General features: G+C 37.9%; 8 protein-coding genes across 10 annotated transcripts; 4 read left to right on the top strand and 4 right to left on the bottom strand.

The window, feature by feature from the left end:
- The first annotated feature begins 449 nt into the window (after positions 1 to 449).
- LOC117570224 (probable palmitoyltransferase ZDHHC24) lies at positions 450 to 2464 on the top strand. 3 transcript variants are annotated; one of them, XM_034251724.2, is made up of 4 exons: positions 450 to 759; positions 818 to 1636; positions 1709 to 1825; positions 1881 to 2464. In XM_034251724.2, the coding sequence occupies exons 2-4, from the start codon at positions 1594 to 1596 to the stop codon at positions 2462 to 2464; spliced, it is 744 nt and encodes a 247-aa protein (XP_034107615.1). In that variant the 5' UTR covers positions 450 to 759; positions 818 to 1593. The 3 variants fall into 3 exon arrangements, with proteins under 3 accessions (XP_034107615.1, XP_034107614.1, XP_034107612.1); XM_034251723.2 differs by having other exon boundaries at positions 818 to 1825; XM_034251721.2 differs by lacking the exons at positions 1709 to 1825; positions 1881 to 2464 and having other exon boundaries at positions 818 to 1543.
- On the bottom strand, positions 2453 to 2997 carry LOC117570225 (uncharacterized). Its single transcript, XM_034251725.2, has 2 exons — positions 2794 to 2997; positions 2453 to 2744 (listed from the first exon to the last, which is right to left on the bottom strand). The coding sequence occupies exons 1-2, from the start codon at positions 2971 to 2973 to the stop codon at positions 2541 to 2543; spliced, it is 384 nt and encodes a 127-aa protein (XP_034107616.1). The 5' UTR covers positions 2974 to 2997; the 3' UTR covers positions 2453 to 2540.
- A 457-nt stretch (positions 2998 to 3454) lies between these two features.
- Positions 3455 to 4877, top strand: LOC117572495 (28S ribosomal protein S29, mitochondrial). Its single transcript, XM_034255345.2, has one exon. The coding sequence runs from the start codon at positions 3582 to 3584 to the stop codon at positions 4782 to 4784; it is 1203 nt and encodes a 400-aa protein (XP_034111236.1). The 5' UTR covers positions 3455 to 3581; the 3' UTR covers positions 4785 to 4877.
- A 994-nt stretch (positions 4878 to 5871) lies between these two features.
- LOC117572493 (KH domain-containing, RNA-binding, signal transduction-associated protein 1) lies at positions 5872 to 8552 on the bottom strand. Its single transcript, XM_034255343.2, has 4 exons — positions 8072 to 8552; positions 7371 to 7953; positions 7201 to 7310; positions 5872 to 7133 (listed from the first exon to the last, which is right to left on the bottom strand). The coding sequence occupies exons 1-4, from the start codon at positions 8337 to 8339 to the stop codon at positions 6892 to 6894; spliced, it is 1203 nt and encodes a 400-aa protein (XP_034111234.1). The 5' UTR covers positions 8340 to 8552; the 3' UTR covers positions 5872 to 6891.
- A 150-nt stretch (positions 8553 to 8702) lies between these two features.
- On the top strand, positions 8703 to 11566 carry LOC117572494 (KH domain-containing, RNA-binding, signal transduction-associated protein 2). Its single transcript, XM_034255344.2, has 5 exons — positions 8703 to 9160; positions 9214 to 9718; positions 9832 to 9933; positions 10007 to 10191; positions 10935 to 11566. The coding sequence occupies exons 1-5, from the start codon at positions 8896 to 8898 to the stop codon at positions 11078 to 11080; spliced, it is 1203 nt and encodes a 400-aa protein (XP_034111235.1). The 5' UTR covers positions 8703 to 8895; the 3' UTR covers positions 11081 to 11566.
- A 635-nt stretch (positions 11567 to 12201) lies between these two features.
- Positions 12202 to 12891, bottom strand: LOC117572498 (DNA polymerase epsilon subunit 4). Its single transcript, XM_034255349.2, has 2 exons — positions 12605 to 12891; positions 12202 to 12533 (listed from the first exon to the last, which is right to left on the bottom strand). Exons 1-2 carry the CDS (start codon positions 12795 to 12797, stop codon positions 12244 to 12246), a joined length of 483 nt encoding a protein of 160 aa, XP_034111240.1. The 5' UTR covers positions 12798 to 12891; the 3' UTR covers positions 12202 to 12243.
- Positions 12892 to 12971: 80 nt separating this feature from the next.
- On the top strand, positions 12972 to 14613 carry LOC117572496 (KH domain-containing, RNA-binding, signal transduction-associated protein 3). Its single transcript, XM_034255347.2, has 6 exons — positions 12972 to 13215; positions 13273 to 13394; positions 13460 to 13824; positions 13879 to 13965; positions 14112 to 14197; positions 14436 to 14613. Exons 1-6 carry the CDS (start codon positions 13059 to 13061, stop codon positions 14573 to 14575), a joined length of 957 nt encoding a protein of 318 aa, XP_034111238.1. The 5' UTR covers positions 12972 to 13058; the 3' UTR covers positions 14576 to 14613.
- Positions 14614 to 17344: 2731 nt separating this feature from the next.
- On the bottom strand, positions 17345 to 22393 carry LOC117572497 (uncharacterized). Its single transcript, XM_034255348.2, has 3 exons — positions 21996 to 22393; positions 18609 to 18788; positions 17345 to 18503 (listed from the first exon to the last, which is right to left on the bottom strand). The coding sequence occupies exons 1-3, from the start codon at positions 22054 to 22056 to the stop codon at positions 18214 to 18216; spliced, it is 531 nt and encodes a 176-aa protein (XP_034111239.1). The 5' UTR covers positions 22057 to 22393; the 3' UTR covers positions 17345 to 18213.
- Positions 22394 to 23309: the final 916 nt, after the last annotated feature.

The following is a 23309-nucleotide window of genomic DNA, read 5'->3' as shown; positions in this document are numbered from 1 at the left end:
GCGATATTTCTTCTGTTTTGTGCTGAACATGGCGATCATTGCATTCCTCGCAACGATCTATAGTACGAGCTATATTGTGATTAACTATCAAGATTTACGGAATGCGATAAAGAGTCCCATTTTACTTGTCAATGACCTTTGGATTAATTTGCAGCTCTCCGTTTATATTTTACACTTTATAGCTTTCATCTTCCCAGTCATGGCATTATCCTATCATTGTCCCATAATATTGCGTGGTGCAGTGTGTGCAGAGAAACAGAATCCAACATTTTCATATGATAATGGAGTGATTCGCAATTTGCAAACTGTTTTTGGCAATCGTATGCATTTGGTTTTGCTGTCGCCGTTGGTTAAAAGCGAACTGCCTGATAATGGCTACAGTTGGACGTCAAATTCTCCGATACAAAGGAAACTATAGCTCTTTATTCTGATCAAGTTTTCATTCACTTTTGACTGTAAACTCAATAAAAGAAAAGCACTCAAATTATATATATTTATAAATAAATTTCTCAAAAGTATAAATCGTCATGAAGCTCCGTCGCAATCCATTTCCCCAAAAAACATCCTCTCTCTTTTTATTTCTAACTCTGACCGTAATTGTGCCTCTTGGCTGGATCTACGATATTTGCATTGTTCTTCCGGCAATTCATGAACCAGGCGGACTTCCACATACTTTTACTTGCTTACTGGCCATCTTTCTGCTACTTAATATAGAGGGCAACTTTTTGGCCAGCATGATGACGGATACCAGTGTTGATTGTAAGAATTTAAATAAATGTAATCACTGAAGTCATTCCTTATGAATAAGTTTCCTTAGTTGAAAGCGCCGTGCCTCCTCCTGATGGAACCGAGGAGCGTTTGGAGTGGAAGCATTGCGACATATGCGATAAGTTAGCACCTCCTAAATCCCGACATTGCAAATACTGCGGTGTGTGTATATTGAAACGGCATCATCACTGCGGCTTTACAGGGTATTGTGTGGGCCATCAGAATCAAAGATACTTTTTGTGCTTTGTGTTGTACACAGTCATTGGATCTGTTCATTCGTTGATCTATAATGCGATTTACATGTGGGGACTTAATGGATCAGTCTATAGCAAAATCTATTTCAATTTCTGGCAATCGATTATCATGACTTGGTTTGATTTTACATTTTGGGAAATTCTGCAGGTTGTTGTCTTTGGACTCAACTTCCTTTTGGTGACCATTTCCATAGCTATTCTCTGTATGAATGCATCTACTTTATGGTGCAGTGATGTCTGTTGTCACAAGGAAGTGGAGTTCAAATACCATAATGGAGTTGTTAACAATTTGAAAAGCGTTTTTGGGCTACGCATGCACGTCGCTTGGCTATTTCCCTTCATCAATAGCCCATTACCCGAGGACGGTTATAACTGGGAAAAGGTTGCACATGGAGACTCCAGGAAAAAAATTGAAGATTGATTAACATTGATGTCTGTATTAAATATATTAATATTATTTTCATCAGTTCACTTCAAACGCATTCTCAAATAAATAAATAAAAAGTCAAACACATTGTCAAAATTGGAGAAATTTTGTAGAAAATCTACTACAATACTTTATACCTGAAGCATGAAGTTTCGACGGAATCCTTTACCTCAACAACTTGAGGAAGGTTTGTGCTTTCTTGCCGTAGGCCTTCTTCTGCCTATTATCTTTGTCTACGAGATAATCTATTTGTTGCCAGCGATTCATGAAAAAGGGAGCTTCGCATATGTCTTTAATCTGCTAATGGGCATTCTTCTGGTACTCAACATAGTGGGCAACCTAATTGCATGCATGATCATTGACACCAGTGTAGATCGTGAGTTAGTATTCTAATTTAAGGAGATAAAATCTAATACATTGCCATTTCTTAGATGATCGTGTGAAGGAAGCAACAAATGGAAACATTAAAGAATGGAAGCATTGCAATCGCTGCGATCGTTTGGCTCCTCCGAGATCCTGGCACTGTAAATTGTGTGGTGTCTGCATCTTGAGACGTGATCATCACTGCATGTTCTCTGGCTATTGCATTGGCCATCAAAATCATAGATATTTCATGTGTTTCTTGTTTCATCTGATGGTTGCATCAATCTATTCCACCGTCTATTATTCAATCTATCTTTGGAGAATTACTGGCTTTAAATTCATATTTCTTAGCTTGATAAGCAATTTGTTGGATTCGCTTGTAACGATTTTCTATGTCCTCAACTTAATTTTATTGGCTCTCGCATTTGCTGCACTTTGGAACTATGTGCCCATGATGATGGCAGGTGAAGTATCTGGTGAGCATAAGAAGAACCTAGAAAGTAAATATAATTTCGGATTGAATCGAAATTTGAGAACTGTGCTGGGAGAACGAATGCATGTGGTTTGGTTGTTTCCTACTATCAAAAGCAAGCTGTCTGAAGATGGTTACTCCTGGAACCCACAGTTAAAACAAGATCAATTGGGGGACTAATTATAAAATAAACTTTACAAGCATAACAGCAATAAAGTAACAGAGAGCATATATTTATAAGATAATTGTAAACAAATCATATATGAGATTCCTCCAGCCCATAAATAAGAACTGTTACCTTTGCACTTCTTGCTTTCGACCCATCGAAATGAAAGCTCCGCAAGCGCAGTGTCGTAAAGTTAAAGCCAATGCCACCTCGCATTATCTCCGTCAAAACACCAGATTCCAATTGACTCTCATCAAAGACCAATATCAGATTAATTCTAAATTTGAACTTGTTCTTGTCATTTGGTTAAATATGCATGCGTACAAATAGAAAATTTGCTTACTTGTTTAGCATTGTCAACGAAGTCCATATAGTACACACCACTCTTCCAACGAATCTCAACTTCATGGATGGGCACTGCAGACGGATGTTGATAACCAAACTGAATGGAGAAACCATCAATTTTAGCAACAAATTCAAATAAATAAATGATGCAAATTGACAGAAGTATCACAGGAGACATTCTAGTTACAATAAAGTATCTACCTTTCAATTGAAGCAGAATAGTTATTCTTATCAATTCTGCTAATTTTGCGATACTCAAACATTTTGTGTTTCTTGAACAGATAAGGGAAGAATGAATTTAATTAATTAAGTTGAACTGCCGCAAAGTATTTCTTTTAATTTAGAAAAATATGTAATATGGGCACATTTAATATCATATTCATAATATGATGCAACTCAATAATTCAAATTTAAAACGTCCGTTATTTCCAACTATTTAAATATGAGCAGCATACTATGCTACACACCGTTAATTGAGTATTTTGCTAGAACTATCGACAGTCTTGTTATTGTTATCGATATGTTCGTATTTAATTACCGCAAAATACCATTCCATTTCATATTTTTATAAAAATGGTATTCTAAGCGGCCGCTAATTTTTTGTTAAGTTTATTAAAATTTGACGTTAACACCCAACTTGCCCATTAAACAATTTAAAAATCGTTGTATCGATACAATTTACATGGTCACATTATTGCATTGATAGTGCCATCTCTAGTCGCTCTTTTTATTATTAAATAACACACGTTCCGCGAGCTCCTCCACAACTTTAGCTGTATATTGTTAATGAAAATGTTTCGCAAACAGCTTGGAAGCCTCTCGCGGATATCGACGCAACTCCAACGAAATGTCATAGCAAGTGGGGCAGCCAGTCGCACCGCTGAAATGTCTACGAATGTAGCACCGGCTTTGGATGCAGCTGCCCTCGATGAATTTCGCACAGCTGTTGCCAATCCTGGCGAGCACTCGACGCTGCAGTCTGCCAAGTTCTACACGATACCTGTGGAGCAGAAGAAGCAGATCTTCACGGGCGGTGGCCTGCCTAAACAGTACGAGCAACAGATTAAGACCTTTACTGAAACGTGCCTCATGGTGCGATCTCCTGCCCTGGAACTGCTGCAGTACATCAAGAACGCTGATCTAAGTAAGCCTGCTGTGCGTTACGTGCTCTATGGCGAGAATGGTGTAGGCAAGACTCTGACCATGGCCCATGTGCTGCATTATGGCGCCCTAAACGACTTTGTGCTGGTTCACGTACCCTGGGCACCCAATTGGATGAAACGACCCAAGGAAGCGTCCAATGCATCTGGCCAGGAAGGCTTCATTGATCTGCCTTTCGATGCGGCCGCTTGGCTGGTGCATTTCAAGAATCAGAACGCACAATTGCTACAGAAATTGCAGCTGAAGACGAGCAAGGAATACGTGTGGAGTAAGCGAGAGAGCACGCCAGCAGGAGCTTCGCTCATTGAGCTGGTCGAGCATGGCATTGCTCGCATTAAGTATGCCTCTGAAACGACAGCTGCGCTGATCGCGGAGCTGAAACAACTGGCCACCAACAACCAATGCAAGATAATGGTGGCCATCGATGGTTTCAATGCCTTCTTCCATCCCATCACACGCATCTTCTCGGACAACAAGCAGCGTGTGTCGCCGGATCGCATTACGCTCACACAGCCCTTCCTCGACATAACCAATTACGACTGGACGAACGGGGTGTGCATTCTGTCCGTGGATAAGATCGCAATGACCGAGGGCTACATGGATTCGTATATGCCACGCTATTTGCTGGGTAAGGAAGGCTTTGAGCATTTGGATCCATTTGTGCCCATCCATGTGAAGAACTACACCGAGAAGGAATTCATGAGCTACATCAGCTACTACTTAGATCGCCACTGGATCTCGAAGACGCCGCCAGGCTTTGAGAAGCAGCTCAAGTTCATGAGCAATATGAATCCTTACACATTGATGCAGCTTGTGAGAGGATTGTAGATGGATTAAGAGTGACTTTGTCATCATCTATGATACTTGTTATTAGTTTATACACTCTGTAATTAAATAAAATAAACGAAATCGTAAAATTAATCACTGAATGTGCATTGTTGTTCAACTGAAGAAAAGATTTTGGCAGTCTACCTATATTTTATTGTCTTATTCCGAGTACTTTAAACTTTTTTTGTGTACCTGTTGAATCCAATGGAATAGTTTACAAATATCTTGTATATATGTATATATTTAGCATGCTTGTGTGTCCATTTTAGATTTCAATTGCGATCAATTTAAGTGCGGGCTGTATAAGAAATAAAAAATGATTCTCATCAAAGTTTATTCAACATATATTCAATTCAAATTGGGAATTTATTTAACGATAATCAGCAATATATAATAATGCACTGTAAAATATAATGTGTGTGTGTTATGCATAAATGTGTGTTTTTTTTCTTTATGTGTTGATGTTTGTATGCATCAAATGAATAGAAATTTTATGTTTTTAGCGCTTCAGAAGCTCGCTGAACACACAGTACCAAAAAAAAAGATCTCACACATGTTGTGAGTGCTTACGACATACAATGATAGTTAGGATTGGTTTGTTTTCATTTGTTTAGGGAAATGCATAAACAAAAAACGATTTTTGATACTTCGAGCTTCGAGGTATGCAAATCGTATCTTAGGCAATATTTTTTGGTGTGCGGAAGTTGAAAAGTATAAGTATAAATAGTAGGTTTATCTTGCGTCTCGTTCACAAATAATAACTAAGCTGCAATTTAACATTGTCATCATATTTTGTATGTATATTTGCATAATTCTATTACAATTTTAGTTGCTTTCAACAACAATAACAATAATGTGTGGGTTTGCATTCTTTCTTATCATGTTTTTCATTAAATGTATTTTTATATGTATGTATTTTCGTTTTCATATTATTTGCTTTTCTGTGGAGTTAATTTTCTTGATTTTTCATTTATTTTTGTATGATGTGATAATGCTAAGCTATTTGATGCTGTATTATCGTAGTCATATGATCGGGCTTTCGCCGATATATGTGTAGATTCATGTTTGCATTATTAATTTTTTTGCCTTTTCTTGTTTTTTTTTTTTGGTTTATATTTATGTAAATATGTATTGTATGCTTGATTATATGTATGTAGGTATATGTTTTTGTTTTGTATGTGCCTCGGTGTGGATGTGATACATCATATTCAACTACACGCAAATACAAATCATTCAAAATCATAAATATAAAAAAAAAAATTAAAGAGAAAACACAAAATATTTGCAGTTTTTTCGATTGTGCAACGTAACAAATTAAAAAGCCTCCTCTTCATTAACGAAAGAAATTAAAATATTGATTGTAGAATGAGAGTAAATATTTCAAATTGATTCGTACGTATGCTCTAAATATGTTATAGTATTATATGTATAAATATGAAATGAAATGCGTCAGGTGTGATTATTATTAAATAAAACAAAACAAATTTAAAAACTCAAGACACCTTGGGGTCCGTCTGAATGACCAATTCACAAAATGCTCGCAGAGCCCAACACACAGCTCAAAAGAATGAATTGAGGGAAACAGTTAATCATAGCAAATGGCATCTAACGAGTGTCCTCTTTCAATCGAAAGTCCAATCTTAGTATTGGTGTTTATAGTGTGCAGTGTGTGTATGGTGTATTGTGTGTGTGTGTGTGTGGTGTCTGTTCATTTGGAGCATTCGTCTACTTAGGCTAGTTTCTTATACGTACATTCTCATTACTCATTTTGTTTTTTAGTTTTTCGTTTCGATCAGTTTTGGTTTTTTATCTGTTGGTTTTCCACTTTTCCAAATCGTGTTACAAGTCAATGTGTATGTGTGTTTTGTATTTATAATTATTACATCTACCTTTGGAGCAGTGTGTGTGTGTGTGTTGTGTGAGTGATTTGGCTTGCACCTAAATCGATGATCAAAGCCCAAATCAGATGGCGTCGCATGCAGATGCATTAAACATGGTATGTATGCAACATTTGCTAGGCGGGGCATGCATTTGGATGAGTTAATGATGACGATGACAATATGGTGAACAAACAGCGAGCGGCAGTCGGTGCAGCATTGCTTCTGTATTATTTCTTGACAAATTGATAAGGGGCGGCAGGGCGATAGTGTCGTATGGGCGGCACAGCGCCACCAATACCGCCTCCCGTGGCAGCCACAATGCTGTTCGTCATGATGCCACCGCCGGCATTTCCCATGCCGGCATTGCGTCCATTAAAACTGGCCGCACTCACCACCATGCCGGGCGGTGATGCCCGAACAATTGCCTGCGGCGGCAATGTAGTATGCATGGCGTTGCCCCTCTGGGCAGCTGCAAGACAAAGCTTCGATTAGAAGTGTTCTACAAGGATGCAAGTAGTTAGATTGAATGCACTCACCTGGCACATAGGGCTTTGGCTGGTGGTAAGTGTTATTGTGTGTGTTGTGTGAACGATAATAGACAGTCTCGTCGTTGTGATGATAGTGCGATTGCTGCTGAAACTTTTGTCTACGAGCGAGAAAACAAACATGAGTTTGGCACTTGAAATGTGATTAGATGGGCACTCACCTGTAGTTGCCTCCAGAACGATTGTTTCCATTGCCATTGCCACCAGCAGCAGCCGATTGTTGTTGTTGCTGCTGATGCTGCTGTTGTTGCTGCTGCTGTTGTTGTTGCTGCTGCAACTGGCGCAGTGTCAACTTCTTAGCAGCCTCCGGATCCTCCATAAGCTCCCTGTACTGCTCCTGACGTATGTCATCGTGCTTGTCGGGTATTAAATAGCGCCTAATCTCGGCCAGGGCGTAGGCAACACGGGCATAGGCCTCGGCGGGTGGCGCAATTGTCGACACCTCAACGTGGAGCGGAAGATTCAGGTGGGCATATTTGGCGTCCGCTGAGTTGCGCAGCTCCTCCTCGCGGGCACGATCCTTCATGGAGAAGCGGCCGAGTATGACGATTTTACACTGCGTTTCCTCCTGCAGCCGGCGCAGGGAGTTGCCCTTGGGGCCAAGCAGTTTGCCAACATAGTTGAATTTCTTATCCTTGATAGGCACGTGCACCTTCTGCGACAATTTGATCGTTCGCTGCTGATACACATCGGCATATTGATCTCTCGTTGGTATGCGACCATTTAGCTGAACTCGCTCCAAAGCTGCAAGATCGTTTAAATGTGTACACAAACTATTTAGTATATAATTACACACACACACACGCACACATTACAATCAGTGTGTACACACACTGAGATGTTGGCAAATCGATTTCATTACCTTCGTCAATTAGTTTTACGGCCAATGGAAACTGATTCTCCATGCGCGATCGCTCGCTCATCAGTTCCTGCATATATTTCTGAGCCGACTCATTTAGGCGCGCCGGTTGAGTCTTCTCGTTCTCACCAGAAGCAGTCGTCGCATTGTGTTGTTCATTCTCATGCTCACCATTGCTGGCACCTGAATTTACACTGACTGCTGCTGCCGCCGCCGCCGCTGCTGCCGCCGACGATGACCCTGGGCCCACACGCATTCCGTTTTCCGCCATTTGTCCTGCTTTCCCTAACGGCGCCCGTAGTTAATTGATGCGACGATTCTTACCAAAATTGGTGTCGGCACAGTGCGTGGCGCGTTTTTATCTAAATGGCCTCGTCGCCGAGCAGTCAATTCAATTTGAATTTATCAAATATGTTTGCAACCTCTTTGTGGCCCTAATTTTTTCTCTCTTTTTCCATCAAAGTGTGTACATATCTATCAAAAGTGGGAAAAATGCACTAGCTTCTTTCCATCGCAATGCGTGCCCAGCCCTGACAAGCCCAATTTAGCAACTACAAATTTGCATATCTATCGAACGATAGCAGCGATAGACAGTATATTTAGTATATTGTGCATCTTAAGTTAGTACATTTGGTAAATTCTATTGCGGTCACCCTGACCTCCCCATAGAGAAAAGAAAATTTTTTTCGCCCTAATATAAAACAATAAAAAAAAACAACAAATTAAATTTGTGCATTGAATTAATACGTGTTGACCAAAGTTTTTGCCAAGCATTTGTTGTGTGTTTCGCACATTTCCACTTAGAATTAACAAGAAATTGAACTAAAATGCCGCGAGACTACGACAGAGACTACAATGAAGACACCGCTGCCGACTACAAGCGCAAGCGACGTGATGATGAAGCAGCCGGCACCGGCAGTGCAGCAGATGCCCCAGAAGTCGACGGCAGCCATGGACATGCAACGAGTCACACACCGTTGCACGATACGCCACAGCTGAATGAGAAAACCAATGCGTACCTGCAGGAATGTTTGATGGAGAAGAAGACGCTAGAGAAAAAGAACATTATAACGAAGCGTCTGCTGGACGATGGTAAGTTCGAAAATCGTAAGATTCCATACATTCCTAATACAGTTCTTTGGCAGAGGTTGAAAAAATATTGGTGAGCGGTCGCATTCCAAAACCTGAGATATACGCTAATGTGTATAGTGAAAAGCCAATAAGAGTGGCTCAGAAAGTCCTCTTCCCCATCAAAGAGTATCCAAAATTCAATTTTGTCGGCAAAATACTGGGTCCCAAGGGCAATACACTGCGACAGCTGCAAGAGGAGACGCTCTGCAAGATGGTCGTCATGGGACGAAACTCCATGCGAGACCATGGCAAGGAGGAGGAGCTGCGCAGCTCGGGTAATCCAAAGTATGCACATCTCAGCAGAGATTTGCACGTAGAGATATCCACAGTGGCACCACCAGCTGAGGCATATCATCGCCTTGGTTATGCCCTGTGTGAGATACGCAAATTCATGATACCTGATGCCAATGACGACATTCGTCTCGAGCAACTGCGCGAAATGGACGGCAAGGAGCGAATGTATAAGAAATCTCATCACTACTCCAAATCATACGGCGAGCACGGCGCTTACAGTACTCGGTAAATTGCATGAATATTTGTATATTTAAGGAATAATCCAATTCCAATTAGATAGATATTTAAGAATAGAAATTTCAATTAATTCGTTTTCCTTTATTTCCGATTTATTAAAGCACGCCTCCGCCAGCGACATCTAAGCCGAAGGTATATTCGATTCTCGAAAAAGCGCGATATGTTATGGACGATCCCAACTATGGCATTGTTAAGGCTCATAGGTAAGATAGCAAAGAACAATTGTATCTAACTTGTACATGCCTAAGACAAAGCGACTTCTTTAAAATTCTTTAGATCGCGGGACCATGAATTATATGATCACCATGGGGAGTATGATCGATATGCGACCCCGCCGCCGACGCAATCGTCGAAGCACTCGAGTCATCACGCTCAGTACGACAGCAGTTCGTATGAGAGGGATTACCGCCGTGAGTATCATCCACACTCGTCTTCCTCATCCTACCCGGCGGCCTATCCAGGTAAGCGCATTCGTATTAAGTTAATTCATATCTTTCCCGCAGCAGGACTGTTTTCAAACGACTCATAAATAATCCGCGCGCAACTGTTGAAACCAAAAACCATTTTACAGCAACAAAAAAAAATTTAAAAAGAGTAAAAAACACAAAAAAAAAAGTAAAAAACAAATTAAATACAAAAAAGTTAAAACGCGACTCGAAATTCAAATTCAAACGGAAGAAGCCTGTCCTCTATATATATTTAACAAGATTTTAAATGCACTATACCTAATGAGCTGGCGATCAACTTAATTATATTACGACCGAAAATCACAATCTCGATATCAATATCAATCTCAAACTCAAACTATTACTACTAACAAACATTCGTACAAAAGCATTTCAAACACACATTTAATGCAATACTATCCAATACTCATCCATCAAATAAATACCAATTTTACCTACTTCAAAACCAACTGTGATAACACATCAAATTCTAAATGTAATTGACAATTTTATATGCAAAACAAAGAAAAAAGTACAAAATCAATTCGAATTCAAATTATTTAACTATTTACTGGGGGTAGTGCATTCAAAACCGGTTAAACAATAAAATATTTTTATTTTTTTTATGTATCTTAAGACAACTATGAAAACAAAAGAAAATTTAACCAATTCAAATTAAAAAAAAAATGAAATCAAGCACAGAGACAAAACAGACACTGAAAAAATCTAAACAACAATAAAAATTCTTTCCAAAATAGCAAAACCAAGCAACGGTCGTTCTTCATCGTCATATAGACCAACAACATCGGGCTCGGGATCACATTCATCGGCTCACTATGAAACTGGATCACGTTCTCGTGAAAGCGTGCGTTATCGCTCGGCTCCATACCCAAAAATGCGCTAATTCACATACTATATATATATTTCACAAAGCAAAAACAAAAACAAAAAAAAAGTAAAAACAAACAACCAATCAACAAAGTTAAGAGTTAGTCTTTCCAGCACCAACTGCGACAACAACAAAAAAAATTCCATTTAAAATCAATGCGAAAACAAAAATAAGAAAAAACACCCAAACAACAAAAATGTTTAATGTCTAATAATCCAACCAATAATACATCAAATCTATGCATACACTTACTTATAAATATCTACTATAATCGAAATCCAAAACAAAATGATAATGCAAAACCTATTTTATAGTACCATGTTTAAAAATATTTAATTTGTGTTCAAACCAAAAAAAAAAAAAAAAATAACAAAAAAGAAAAGAAAAGAAAAACAAAACGCAATTCAAACCCACAAACAACAAATAATAATAATGCAACAAACATAGGAAACGAAAAAAAAATTAAATACAAAAAAGCAAAGTTTAAAGTATTTGTCAAAACATCGTTAAATGCAATTCACAATAAATTAGTTAAACAATTTTACAATCAGAAAACTTTTAGACAAAAGACAACAAATCATTATACACACTCACACACCCCCATATAAGAAAAGTAAACAAATCCTATAATTATTCTAAAGAAATGTTAGCGTAAGTTTTGGAATTATTTTTCAAATAAGTTTATGAGCAGAACAAATTAAATAAACAATAAAGCATAAATAACAGAAACGCCCAACGACAAAGTAAGTATGAAAAAACGGCTTCAATAAAACTAAAACATGCAAAACAAAAACAAAAATGAAGAAACATAAATTTAAAGAAAAACCCAAATTTTCCCGGCTTCGTTGTAAATTCAGAGCGTTCAACGTTGTACACAAAAAATAAATGCGTATTTGAATGTTGTAACGTCGGTAACTGATCAATGATGATAATCTATAATTGTTTAATATACTACATACATAATTATTATTTATAAATTATAACCCTCAATGTGCGCATTCACAATAGAATGAATAAAATTTAATACTTATTTTAATTCTACATACTTCTCTCTCTCACTGTTCGTGGAACAACAGACACTATCCCAAATAAATACCAATTATAATTCAACCAAACTAAACATGGCGTTTTCTTATAAATAACTTTATTATCACATAACTAAAATAAGCGAATTGTATTTAAAAATTCATGGCACCATCCAGGAACATAAGACTATCGACGGCGGATATTGCTAGTTCGACGTCTCTTTTCTGCACAGTCTTCTTCTTCGACTGTGCAGTATACGAGAAGGACTCGCGTGCCAAGGACTCGATAAACAATTCCACAGCCCGGGTTACGGCGAAAACAGCTTCATTCGATGCGATTTGCAGGTCTGGATCGAGTTTCATTATGTTGCGAATGCGAGCCATAGGCAACTGGGTCAATTTGGCTTCATGTTCGTGTTCAGCTGCCTTGCCACCGTTCGTAGCTAAAATACAAACATACAATCAATTAATATGAAGCACACATCTGATACGACACTTTGAGATATCTACTTACTTGCTTTGCTTGACTCGTTGCCGTTTTTGGCCACATTTGTTGTTGCGCCATCTTCGTCAGTCGCTTTCTCATCATCATCGTTGTCGTCGTTGTTGCCGTTTTCGTGGTCCATCAACTCTTCACTCCCTTGCAACTCCTGTGTCAAGTCAGTCTCCTCCGTTAACTCATTTGGAAATAAATCTTCACTTGCCATTTTTTTTTAATTGTTGCCAATGTTTTTATTTTGCCTCTTAATGCGCTAGAGAAACAACGCAGACTGTTTTGCCGGCGCCAAAAGTATCGATATATTACTCTACTACACCACACCGCCAATCGATAAGAATAGTAAATCAAAAAGTATCGTTTGTCGAAGCCATTTTCGATAGCATGATAAATTTTGTGCGAAGAAGCAGAGTGTGTTGCAAACTATTATACAGAATTTTCACTTGAATTTTTATTAAAACGTTTTATCATTATGGATAGTTCAAATAGTGAATTTAATGAGAAACCAGCTCCACATGAGCATCAGCCACGTTTAAACGAAGTGGCCCAAAAGTTCTTGGCCGATTTAGACGAGGAGCGTCAACGTTTGTCCGCCGAGTTTCCATTGTGCGCCCTGTTGATTGACGAAGGTGCGATTTGTGAACAAACAACAACAGGCTATTGTGATTAATTAAAATTGCTTGCAGCTGTGGATCGTGTTTACTGTACTGGTCGTATTCCCGGCCGTGAATTCTATGCAGATGTCTACAAGCAGAAGCCCATGAAAATCACGCAGAAAGTGTTTGTACCTGTTAAACAGTATCCAAAGGTAAATGTCAAAAACGCAGTATGACTACGAATTTGTTGAATGAATTTCACATATTTTGTTTGTAGTTCAATTTCACTGGCAAAATCTTGGGACCCAAAGGCAATTCATTGCGCCGCCTGCAGGATGAAACACAATGCAAGATTGCCATCAAAGGTCGCAGTTCGATACGCGATCGCAGCAAGGAGGAACAGCTGCGCAATTCCGGGGATCCTCGCTATGCCCATCTGCAGAAGGATCTCTTCCTCGAGGTGAGCACAGTGGCAACGCCAGCCGAGTGCTATGCTCGCATAGCGTACGCTCTCGCCGAGATCCGTAAGTATCTAATTCCAGACAAAAACGACGAAGTCTCCCACGAACAGTTGCGTGAACTGATGGAAATGGATCCGGAATCTGCCAAAAACATACACGGGCCCAACCTGGAGGCTTACAGGTAAGCATTGTTGATCAATTAATGAACATGTAGTAATCATATTTGTAATTACAGATCGGTTTTCGATAAAAAGTTCGGCGGCAGCAGCGGTGCACCGAAATACTTGAATCTTATCAAGAGAACAGCGGAAAATCCGCCCGAGTAAGTTACTTGTAAAGTATAATTTTAAATAATTATTTCGAAAGCCACGGATAACGATTTGAACTCGCTGCAACGTCGACAATATTTGAGCTTTTGCCTTTCGTTTGAATTTTCCTCGATTGTTGATTTCTTGTTGTTATTTCTAGAGCGGAAGAGGCTGAGGAGGTGGCCTACGAATACGATCATAGAATGGCCAAGCGTGGGGCTCCATCTGGATATGAATACACCAAACGTAAGTCAATTCATTAACCAATCTTTTCTTTTAGATGTCCCTATATATGTAGATATTGTATCTTTTATTTGGTCTTTTGGGGTAAACACAAATAAAGCTGATCAAATATTAAATATGCATTTCAACTGAATGACTACAATTAATTTTACCATAACAAATTTTCTATTTATAACTTCATGTGTACCTACTCGATTCTAATCTCGTATAATATAATATAAAAAATGCATAAATTTTATAGCACGCCCATCAATAATACCAACAAACGCAGCTGCATATAAACGGCCTCAGCCCTATCAAACTGACATGAAACGTATGCGCGAACCGCCCATCAAGTCTTATAAACCCAATACGTATACCATACTCAAGAAGTATAAATAAACGCAAGTGATCAGAGACAAAAAAAAAAAAAAAACAAATTAAATATGAAATTACATATGCATACAATAAACCTAATGATAATACTACAAACAAAATGATGTAATAGTTAAAAAAAAACGAAAACAGACAAACAAAAAAAAAAAAACAAATAAGAATAATAATATTAATGAATAATTTATATGAAAAAATCGTTTCATTTTGTTTTGGCCTTGGGCGAAAACAATTTTGAAAAGAATTACCCATGCCCAATGCTAAATAAATATCAATAATAATATATAAATGAAATGGAATATACATACTTATAAAAGATTTTAATTGACTTCCAATTCAATATGAAAATATGAAATGTTCACGTTCCGCTCATTATCTCAGACACTGTAAGTATTTTTCATATTTCTGTCCCTGAAGCGTCGTGAGCATAATCCAAAAGCCAATCCATTACTTTATTACTTTCAAATTATATAAATAAGTAAAATAAAAACAAACGAAAAAAATCGATATCAAATAAAATATTTAAAGCAGCTATAAATATATTTGATTATAATAGATACTTAAAAGCCCCTTACATGATTTTTGTCACTAGCAATAGAAAATATAAACCGAAAAATATAAATTATATAACTGAGCCCCGTTTACCCAAATTGTTTATAAACCAAATGAATTTCTGATCACTTTAAATATATTGAATTATCAATGAAAAAGTTAAAGTTAATAACAAACAAAAATATGCGCATATTACAATAAGTTAATAAACATTTATAAAACTATTAAATTTGAGTGAATAAATAACATGCTCAGCACATTAACAATTATTTTATATTCAATGTAATAGATTTTGACCCAACAATTACTTTTCCAGCTAGCTGAGATCATTTGTTGAGAACAGCAAGTTGCCAAGGATAATCACATTTAAGATCTCAGCCAGTTATTGCAAGTAATGAAAATTTATGTATTTAATACTTTCAAGGTAAAGGAGAAAGGTACGTACGTTATTGTAATTTAATAAAAAAACACTGAATTATGAATAAATTCTGAATTAAACAAAATATTTACAACGTTGACTTTGATTTTAGAAGTAAGATTTTATAATTGAAGCTTACACATTTTGAGTGTCCTCGACTATGAGCTATCCGCTAACAATTTTCAATAAAAGCAAAACAGTTAAGTATAATATCAAATTAACATTATGTTTGGAACATCGATATACTTTATACTATCATTCAATATATACCATAGAGTACAATTACAAAATAATCTAAACTATCATTCAATATATACCATAGAGTACAATTACAAAATAATTAAAGAAGACTCCGTTTTTTGTTATATGAAATCATTTTTAAAATTATCTGCATAATTTTAAGCGGATAGAAAACATTTCACAAGCTAGTATTAAACTGTCTTGCTGTATGAACTAAAAATCGTGCGTGGGCAAGGCAAAACATAAAAACTTAATCTGTGTTGGACAATAACATCTGCTGTTATTGCACTATGGCTTATCGACTCTGCAATCTAGTATTTCGTACGGACGGATGGACATCTCTATGTATAGTCGGCTGTTAATCGAGACTATGTATACATTATAGGGTCGGCGACGCCTTCTGCCTGTTATATACATTTCCTTTCTATCTTATGGGTAGCGGATATAAAAATAGTTCACAAGTAGTTTAGCAAAAAAATATATCTTTAATAATCTAAAATATTTGATTCTCATTATATTACAATAACATATTCATTTGGTTCTTTTAGCTGAATATCTTAAAACTAAATTGATAATTGTATAAAATTCAAAACTTCATATGTGGGCATTACTCCTTTCTTCTTTATATCGTGCTATGCCCGATAATATATATTGCCTCCTGTAAAACTTGCGATCCAGATTTGTTTGAGAGTTTCCTCGTGTTGGGTTGGTGCATTCTGATTTTGTTGTTCCCTCTGCAATCGCTCTAGGATTCTGCGATAGACTTCTGCTGCTGTCTGCAGCTGATTACAGCGACTTTCTTCACAGACGCTCTTGTCACTCTGTAGATAAACCGGCGCAGTTTCAATGTCTTCAGTTTGTGGAATCATCTGCAGTAGAGTTGTGTTGAATGATTTGAATTGGTGCTGTGTGAAATGTGTAATTACCTTGCTTAAATGCAGCTGCACAGATTTTTGGATCGATGACTAGAAGTGTGTCCTGGCTGCAGTTCCGTTCTCGACTGTCTGCTGCAGGAAATGAAACATGTTTCTGAGCCGCGCTTGGCTTGCGTCGCTGCCACAGTCACTGCCACAGTCGCTGTCTCAGTCGGTCGGTTCCACCACCCTGGCAGAGTTGTGGTTCTCTGGTTCTACTTCTGCTTCTCTTAGTGGTCGTGGCCCATTGTGTTTGCCTCCGTTGCCATATGGCTGGCATGTCCTGCGCACATTGCGGAATTCCTACCCACAAGCTGCAGCTGGCTAAAGGACCTTTAGCACGTGTGCGACAGAGTACGTCGAGCTGCTTCCCTCTCGCTTGCAACGCGGCGGGTGTTTTTTCGTCTTCAGCCGCCCCTATTCATTTCGGTTGTCAGCGAAGAACACAGCGTGCCCTATGGATTTCTATAGCCCCTATATAAGGGTGGGTCGCAGTGCCGACTGCAACACATTGAAGAAACACAACAATATAAGAACTGAAATGTTCGTTCTGCATTGATTGCAACACAAACAGTTCACTCATTAGCTCATCAGCAGTCTGCATCTTCAGTAGCCCAGCTAAACGGATAAAGGATAATTCAATAAAACAGCAGATCTTGTTTATAGAAGCTCATTTTTATTATACTCTTTTAGGGAATTGCAAAGTTACTTGTAAGACACTAAAAAACTGTTCAACAAAATACTATGTATATATGTATGAATACAACTTAAAGCTTAACATAAACTTGCTTGAGATACTTTTTTGAATCTTCGTTAATCTTGAACTGATTATACTAAACCAAAGATGTTTGCTATGACTTTCAGTGATTTAGAAGACCTTCAAGGCATCGTTTCTATAATTGAACTTTAAAAATGCTGCAATAAATTTTATCTTCCATTCTAGCTTTATTATCTTAAACTCTTTTTTAGTTAAATATGTTTTATATTCTTTGAATTCTAAGGCAAATATTTATATGTTTTAAGGCCGATTTGTTGCGTTATATATTTGGTTAGGCTTGCAGAAATGTGTTGTAGCTTTGAGAGCAGTTTAGAAATTTGATATAAAGACTGGAAATAAGATAATACCTTTGATAGTCGGAAAAGTAGTAGCTTTAACATGAACATAAACATACCGATGTCTGGACTCGTATACTATATACACATACAAACCATCTAAAATTAGACACATACTATATATATTGGAGTATATATGTATATATGATCTCTTAGGTCTAAACTACTAGTAATAAAGCAACACCTAACATTTAACTAGATAAGCCATCGTCTGAAGTCCCACTGAAGGACAACCAAGGAATCCTTAACTCGAAAACAGGCCGAACAACAACTGAAGCTCCAAGCTCGCCTCTGACTGTGCGCAGTTCCAAGTAATTACAATACATAGATCATAGTTAGTCTAATCCTACTGCAAGGTAGTTCAAGTGCCGGTGGTGCAGTTGGTTAAATGTGTGCCACATGCAAGCGCTTCAGTAGCGAGGTGTTGCTGGATGCAGGAACGCCGTGGCAACCACAAATATGCAACCCATCACAGCTGGCCAGCCTATGGATGAAGCCCCACTTGTGGCCTGGTACTGAATGGTGACATATCGTCGCACTTCGTACGGATGAACTAGACAGGAAAAGTTGTAATGGGTGGCATTCTCCAGGGGTACGGTCAGGGTGAAGTGATCGTCGATGGTGATGTCTTTGGCCATCGACTTGTTGCCGGAGGAAATCGCCGATTCATCCTGATACCACATAATCACATGATGATTGCCTGAATGAGTCGAAAACACAAAAGCACGAAATGTCGTAATCAGTGTCAAAAGTCTAAGTTGGAGGCGGGTGATGAGTAACACCCATTGAATTTTGCGTATCCTACCATCATAGTTTTGAACTGGGCAATCGAGTTTCACACTTTCCGCACTGCGATTCGCATAGACAATGGCGTGCCCCTCCTTAAAGAAGGCTTTTATGGGGGCCTCTGTTACCTTTTCCAAATTTCCGGGCTGTTGCGGTGCTTCAGTGTCATCGTAATAATCTTCGACAGTATGGGCTGAAACTGTGTGAGAGAGAGAGAGAGGGTTATATGGATTAGGTTATATTGGCGGTAGCTGAATGAACTGGGCGAGGCAAGGTCAACACACGAGAGATAGCTGTCCGTCCACCTTGGATTCGGCGTAATTAAGGCCCAATTATGCATTGGGAAAACCACTCTACAAACATTTTGAACAAATCTAGAGATTTTCGTGCCGCGCGATAATCGAGCTTATCCCCCATATATCAGAACTGGGCCTAAGCTTTGGCTACCACTTCCACTTCCCTGACTCGCCCCCGACAACGACGACGACGAAGACGACAACATAAAACCATTAGGAAAAGGGCGCAGCTCCAAGTGGCAGCTCCACAGCGTGTCAACGCCCATTTGTATTGCGGGTATTCGAGTATACTCGAATACACTCACTAGCTCTCACTCACTCGAATATTCCCGTGTCTTCACATGCCATGTCACAGCGCTTCGAGGTCACCATTCGTTTATGGAATAACAGCTTCAGCACACGGGAATTGTCAGTCAGGAGTTTTCGGGATTTCATCGGACATCGGACATTGGACATTGGGGCACACTCCCCCATTGTCGACACGTATATGGACATGGACATGGACACGGACACTGTGTGGATATTCTATTGATTTACGCCAAGGTTCTTTAGCGACGCGAGTATTCAGAACTCACATTGAAGAATTCAACCGTATGTATTCGAATTGCTTGCGTCATTTGCACTTTTAGTCCATCATCGCCTCTTGGTCCCCACAAATTGGCAAACGTTTATAACACACACACACAGCGTGCCATTTTGTGGTTATTAGTTTAGTTTATTAAGACACACACACATGCACACGTATTGAATTGGGTCAGTGGCTCAGCTATTGGCCAAGTCAACAGATAGACAAAACTGTTCCTTAACTACACCGTCTTAGTTTATGGGTTTCCTTCTTAGTAAAGTCACTTGCCAAATTAAGATAATAAGATTAAATTGAATAACCTTTAAGGTGTTTATTTTATGGACCATTTCGCATTTTGTGAATCCCATTTTCATATTTATTATTTTTAATATGTTTTCTATAAATTAATCAGTAAAATACACATGAAAGAGCTTTCTCAGTGGACTTCTCTGATTGAAAGTCTATGCAAACTATTAATATTATATGTTCAACTTTTATATTAATATTATTATAGCAATATTTTGCATCTTTCCATTTTCAAAAGACATACTTCCGTGAAGCTTCTGCTGGCTAATCTTATACTTTCTTTGGATTGGATAATTAAGGAAATCGACTAATTCAATTCACATATTTATTGTCTTAGTCAGATTCTACTCCTTTTTCCCGCACTTTATTAATTTTTATATATCTTTTCTGAATAAAGCATAATTCTAACATAAATTTCTCTAATTAATAGTACAACTTTTGTGCATAATATTTTCAATTTCTTTACATGCAACTTAGGATATCTAGTGCAATGTCAAAGTCAATTGACAAAGAAATTATCACTTCAATGATGAAGACATTGAGTAAAAGTTATTGGTGAATAACAATTAACTCGTAAAGATATTCATTATTGTTGGATAACCCCCGCCTCGGATGCGTACTCATTTGGTCAGCTCCGGTTGGGTCTCCCTATGGCTTAATTATTCAAAGCCACTTTAATCATGTTGATATTTTTAACAATGTGCTCATTGCCCCATTCCATGGATGATTCTGTCGTTGGCACTAATTTGTCTATACTCACACACACACACATAAACTCACACTTACATACAATAGATACACATAACAATGTACAACAGTGGCAGCTACAAGTGGGTTCCAAATATAATAAAAAGAATAAAAAAAAATTGTCATTCGGCTGCCAAGACGCGTTTCCCATCATCGTTGTTGTTATGTTGGGCTCATGTTTGCGGCGGGTTTGTAAGGAAAGTCTCTTCACTTGTGGCTCCCAAGTACGTGACCATGATGTAGATAAGTGTTTTTTGGATCTCGAGCCATACGGAATGGCGAATATGTAACTTTATATGCATACATAAGCATTATTTGAATGCTTATTCATAGTTATTCTAATAAACTATGCGAAATTTGTGAGTCCAAGACACGTCGAAGGCGTTGTGCCTATTAATGTCAAACGATATTATAATTTATGCTTATTATTATAGGCGCGTTTATAGTCGAGGTGATTAGTCACCGTAGCAAAAGGAAGTAGTAGATAATTATACTCGACTTGTATTAAGAAAATTTAATATGACACCTAAAAGTATGCAACACTTTTTCTTGGATGCACCAAAGATCAGTTGACCTGATTTTGCTTTACAACTTATTTACTTTGACACATCTTTAATTCCTAAGCAACAATGCTTTAAACTTAAGTAAGCAAACACACTATCAAAGACTGTCATCTTTATCTCAAATGTAAATACGAGAAATGCATAAAATGCAGTGTAGTTGGTTTTTGGTTCTAACAGCAGCAGGGTTAAAGCCAGAGGCAGGGCAGGCCATCGATTTCTTGAGAGTTGCACAGTCAGCAGTTTGTATGGAATGCATGTGCTACAAATGGCTTATATGTATAAAACGTAGCCACTTGGTTTAAGGACTCTCATTTTTTCTATATCGCTGAGCTGTAATCTTGAGATTATACAATGCGTATGCATTGTTAGATAAAGAAAATCACAAAGTCTATGTTCACTATGGCTATAGAAAGACATACACATCAAACACATTTTATTAGATGCACTCTTGACAGAGATTTGAACAGAGCAGAACTCGTTGTCCAATTGGTTGATCTGTCAACGTGACGTATGATTGATAAGCTAAAAATGGGTGTTCATCTCATTATGCGTGGCATGTTAATTGTTAATCAGAAAAAACAAACCAAATGGCTGTTGATCCCAATTTGTTCAATGATTTTTTATATGAATATTGTTGCTTTGTGTTTTGTTTTGGTTCCAGATGTAGCCAAAGCTAATCTATATAGTCGCAAAAAGTCTGAATGCCAAAACCCGAAAACAGATGCTGCTATAAATACGTACGAGTGCGTATGAGTGTTCGCATGAATGTTTGTGCGTGGACTTGCAATATGCTTAAATAATTCTAAAATTAATACCGCCGAGATTCGAGAATATTAAACAGATTTTAAGTGTATATGAAATGATGAGTTATGTATTAATCAGTTCAACTCTATCTATAATGTATTTTGAGGATGTTCTTCACTTCATACCTGCCAGATGCAGAGATGCGATGATAACTGACAGCAGCAGCAGATGCGTCATTGTCGGCATTTTGTTTGTTTGGGGCCAGATAATATAGATGGCAGAAATGTAATTATGATAATGTCGTGTAGTGTCCAAATCGAAATTCTTTTCACTTTTCCGCTCTGTTGTTGTTATGCTTATTTCTTTTTTTTTTCTCGTTTTGTGCGAAACAAGAACCGAGAGACGAGAGAACCCGTTCACACTCAGCAACACTGAGACACTAAAAACTGTGCGTGGGTTGTGTGCGACTGTTGCTGTTGCAGTTGCCGATGATGATGTTGCCGATGTTGATGCTTTTGCCTTTTAGAGAGCAGCAGCAACGGAGCGGACCACGAACCGTGTTGTACTGACTGCTCGCGAATGCCAAATGAACTCGAGGAGCAGCATAACAACACAACACAACCCAACACACACATACACAGAAAAAGGAAATAAACGAAAACTATGCGAATGGATGATGACGATGACTCACACGGCACAACGCGCGCTCGCAGACTTGCTGCCCAATTGGAAATTTGGCGCATTTTCAGCTCCAACCATGTGTTCAGGATATTGGAGATGCACAGCTATTTCCATTTCTCACTCAGTCTCTTTCGCGTCGCGTCGCGCTCTAAATGTTCTCACTCATTCGACAATCGCATTTTAGCTTCCCCATTTCGTATTCACCGCATGCCCATGCGCAAATGATTCCATCGACAAGCGAAAAAAAAGAAAGAAAACAAGCATAAAGAAAGGGAGCCACAAAATGAAGTTAAAGTCGCGATGCAAGAAAAATAACAGCAGCAACAACAACAACAGCAATCAAAATGTCCCCAGCCAGTCCGTGGCCTAAATGTCGTAAAACTTTTAACTTATGAAGAGTATTCACATATACTCACAAACTCACATACTTTAAATTCTCGTATTGTGTGACGCCTAGGTCAATGCGATAGCATATTATCGGGTTCTATTGAAAAGAAATCATTTGATTATATTTATAGAGTTCGAGGAAATTAAAGACCCCATTAAGGAAAAATACTTAATTTGCAGAATGTTTCTGTAAAGAGATGCTTCAACAGGCTACAGAAAATGTATGATATTGTACAAAATATAAAGATTTAAAGAAATTAGATAAAAGTATTTAATATTCATAGTTAATAAATTTGCTTATAAATACGTGAGTATATTATGAAATTGAAATATTCAAAAATTAGTATTTAAAATGAAAAATTTAGTATAATAAATAAAAAATTTAAATATTATTCTTGTTAAGATTAACCTTGATAAGCTTTATATTAGAC

This window comes from Drosophila albomicans, chromosome 3 (assembly GCF_009650485.2).
Source record: "Drosophila albomicans strain 15112-1751.03 chromosome 3, ASM965048v2, whole genome shotgun sequence".
In the NCBI taxonomy this organism is placed as follows: domain Eukaryota; kingdom Metazoa; phylum Arthropoda; class Insecta; order Diptera; family Drosophilidae; genus Drosophila; species Drosophila albomicans.
This window is presented reverse-complemented; position numbering and strand designations above follow the sequence as displayed.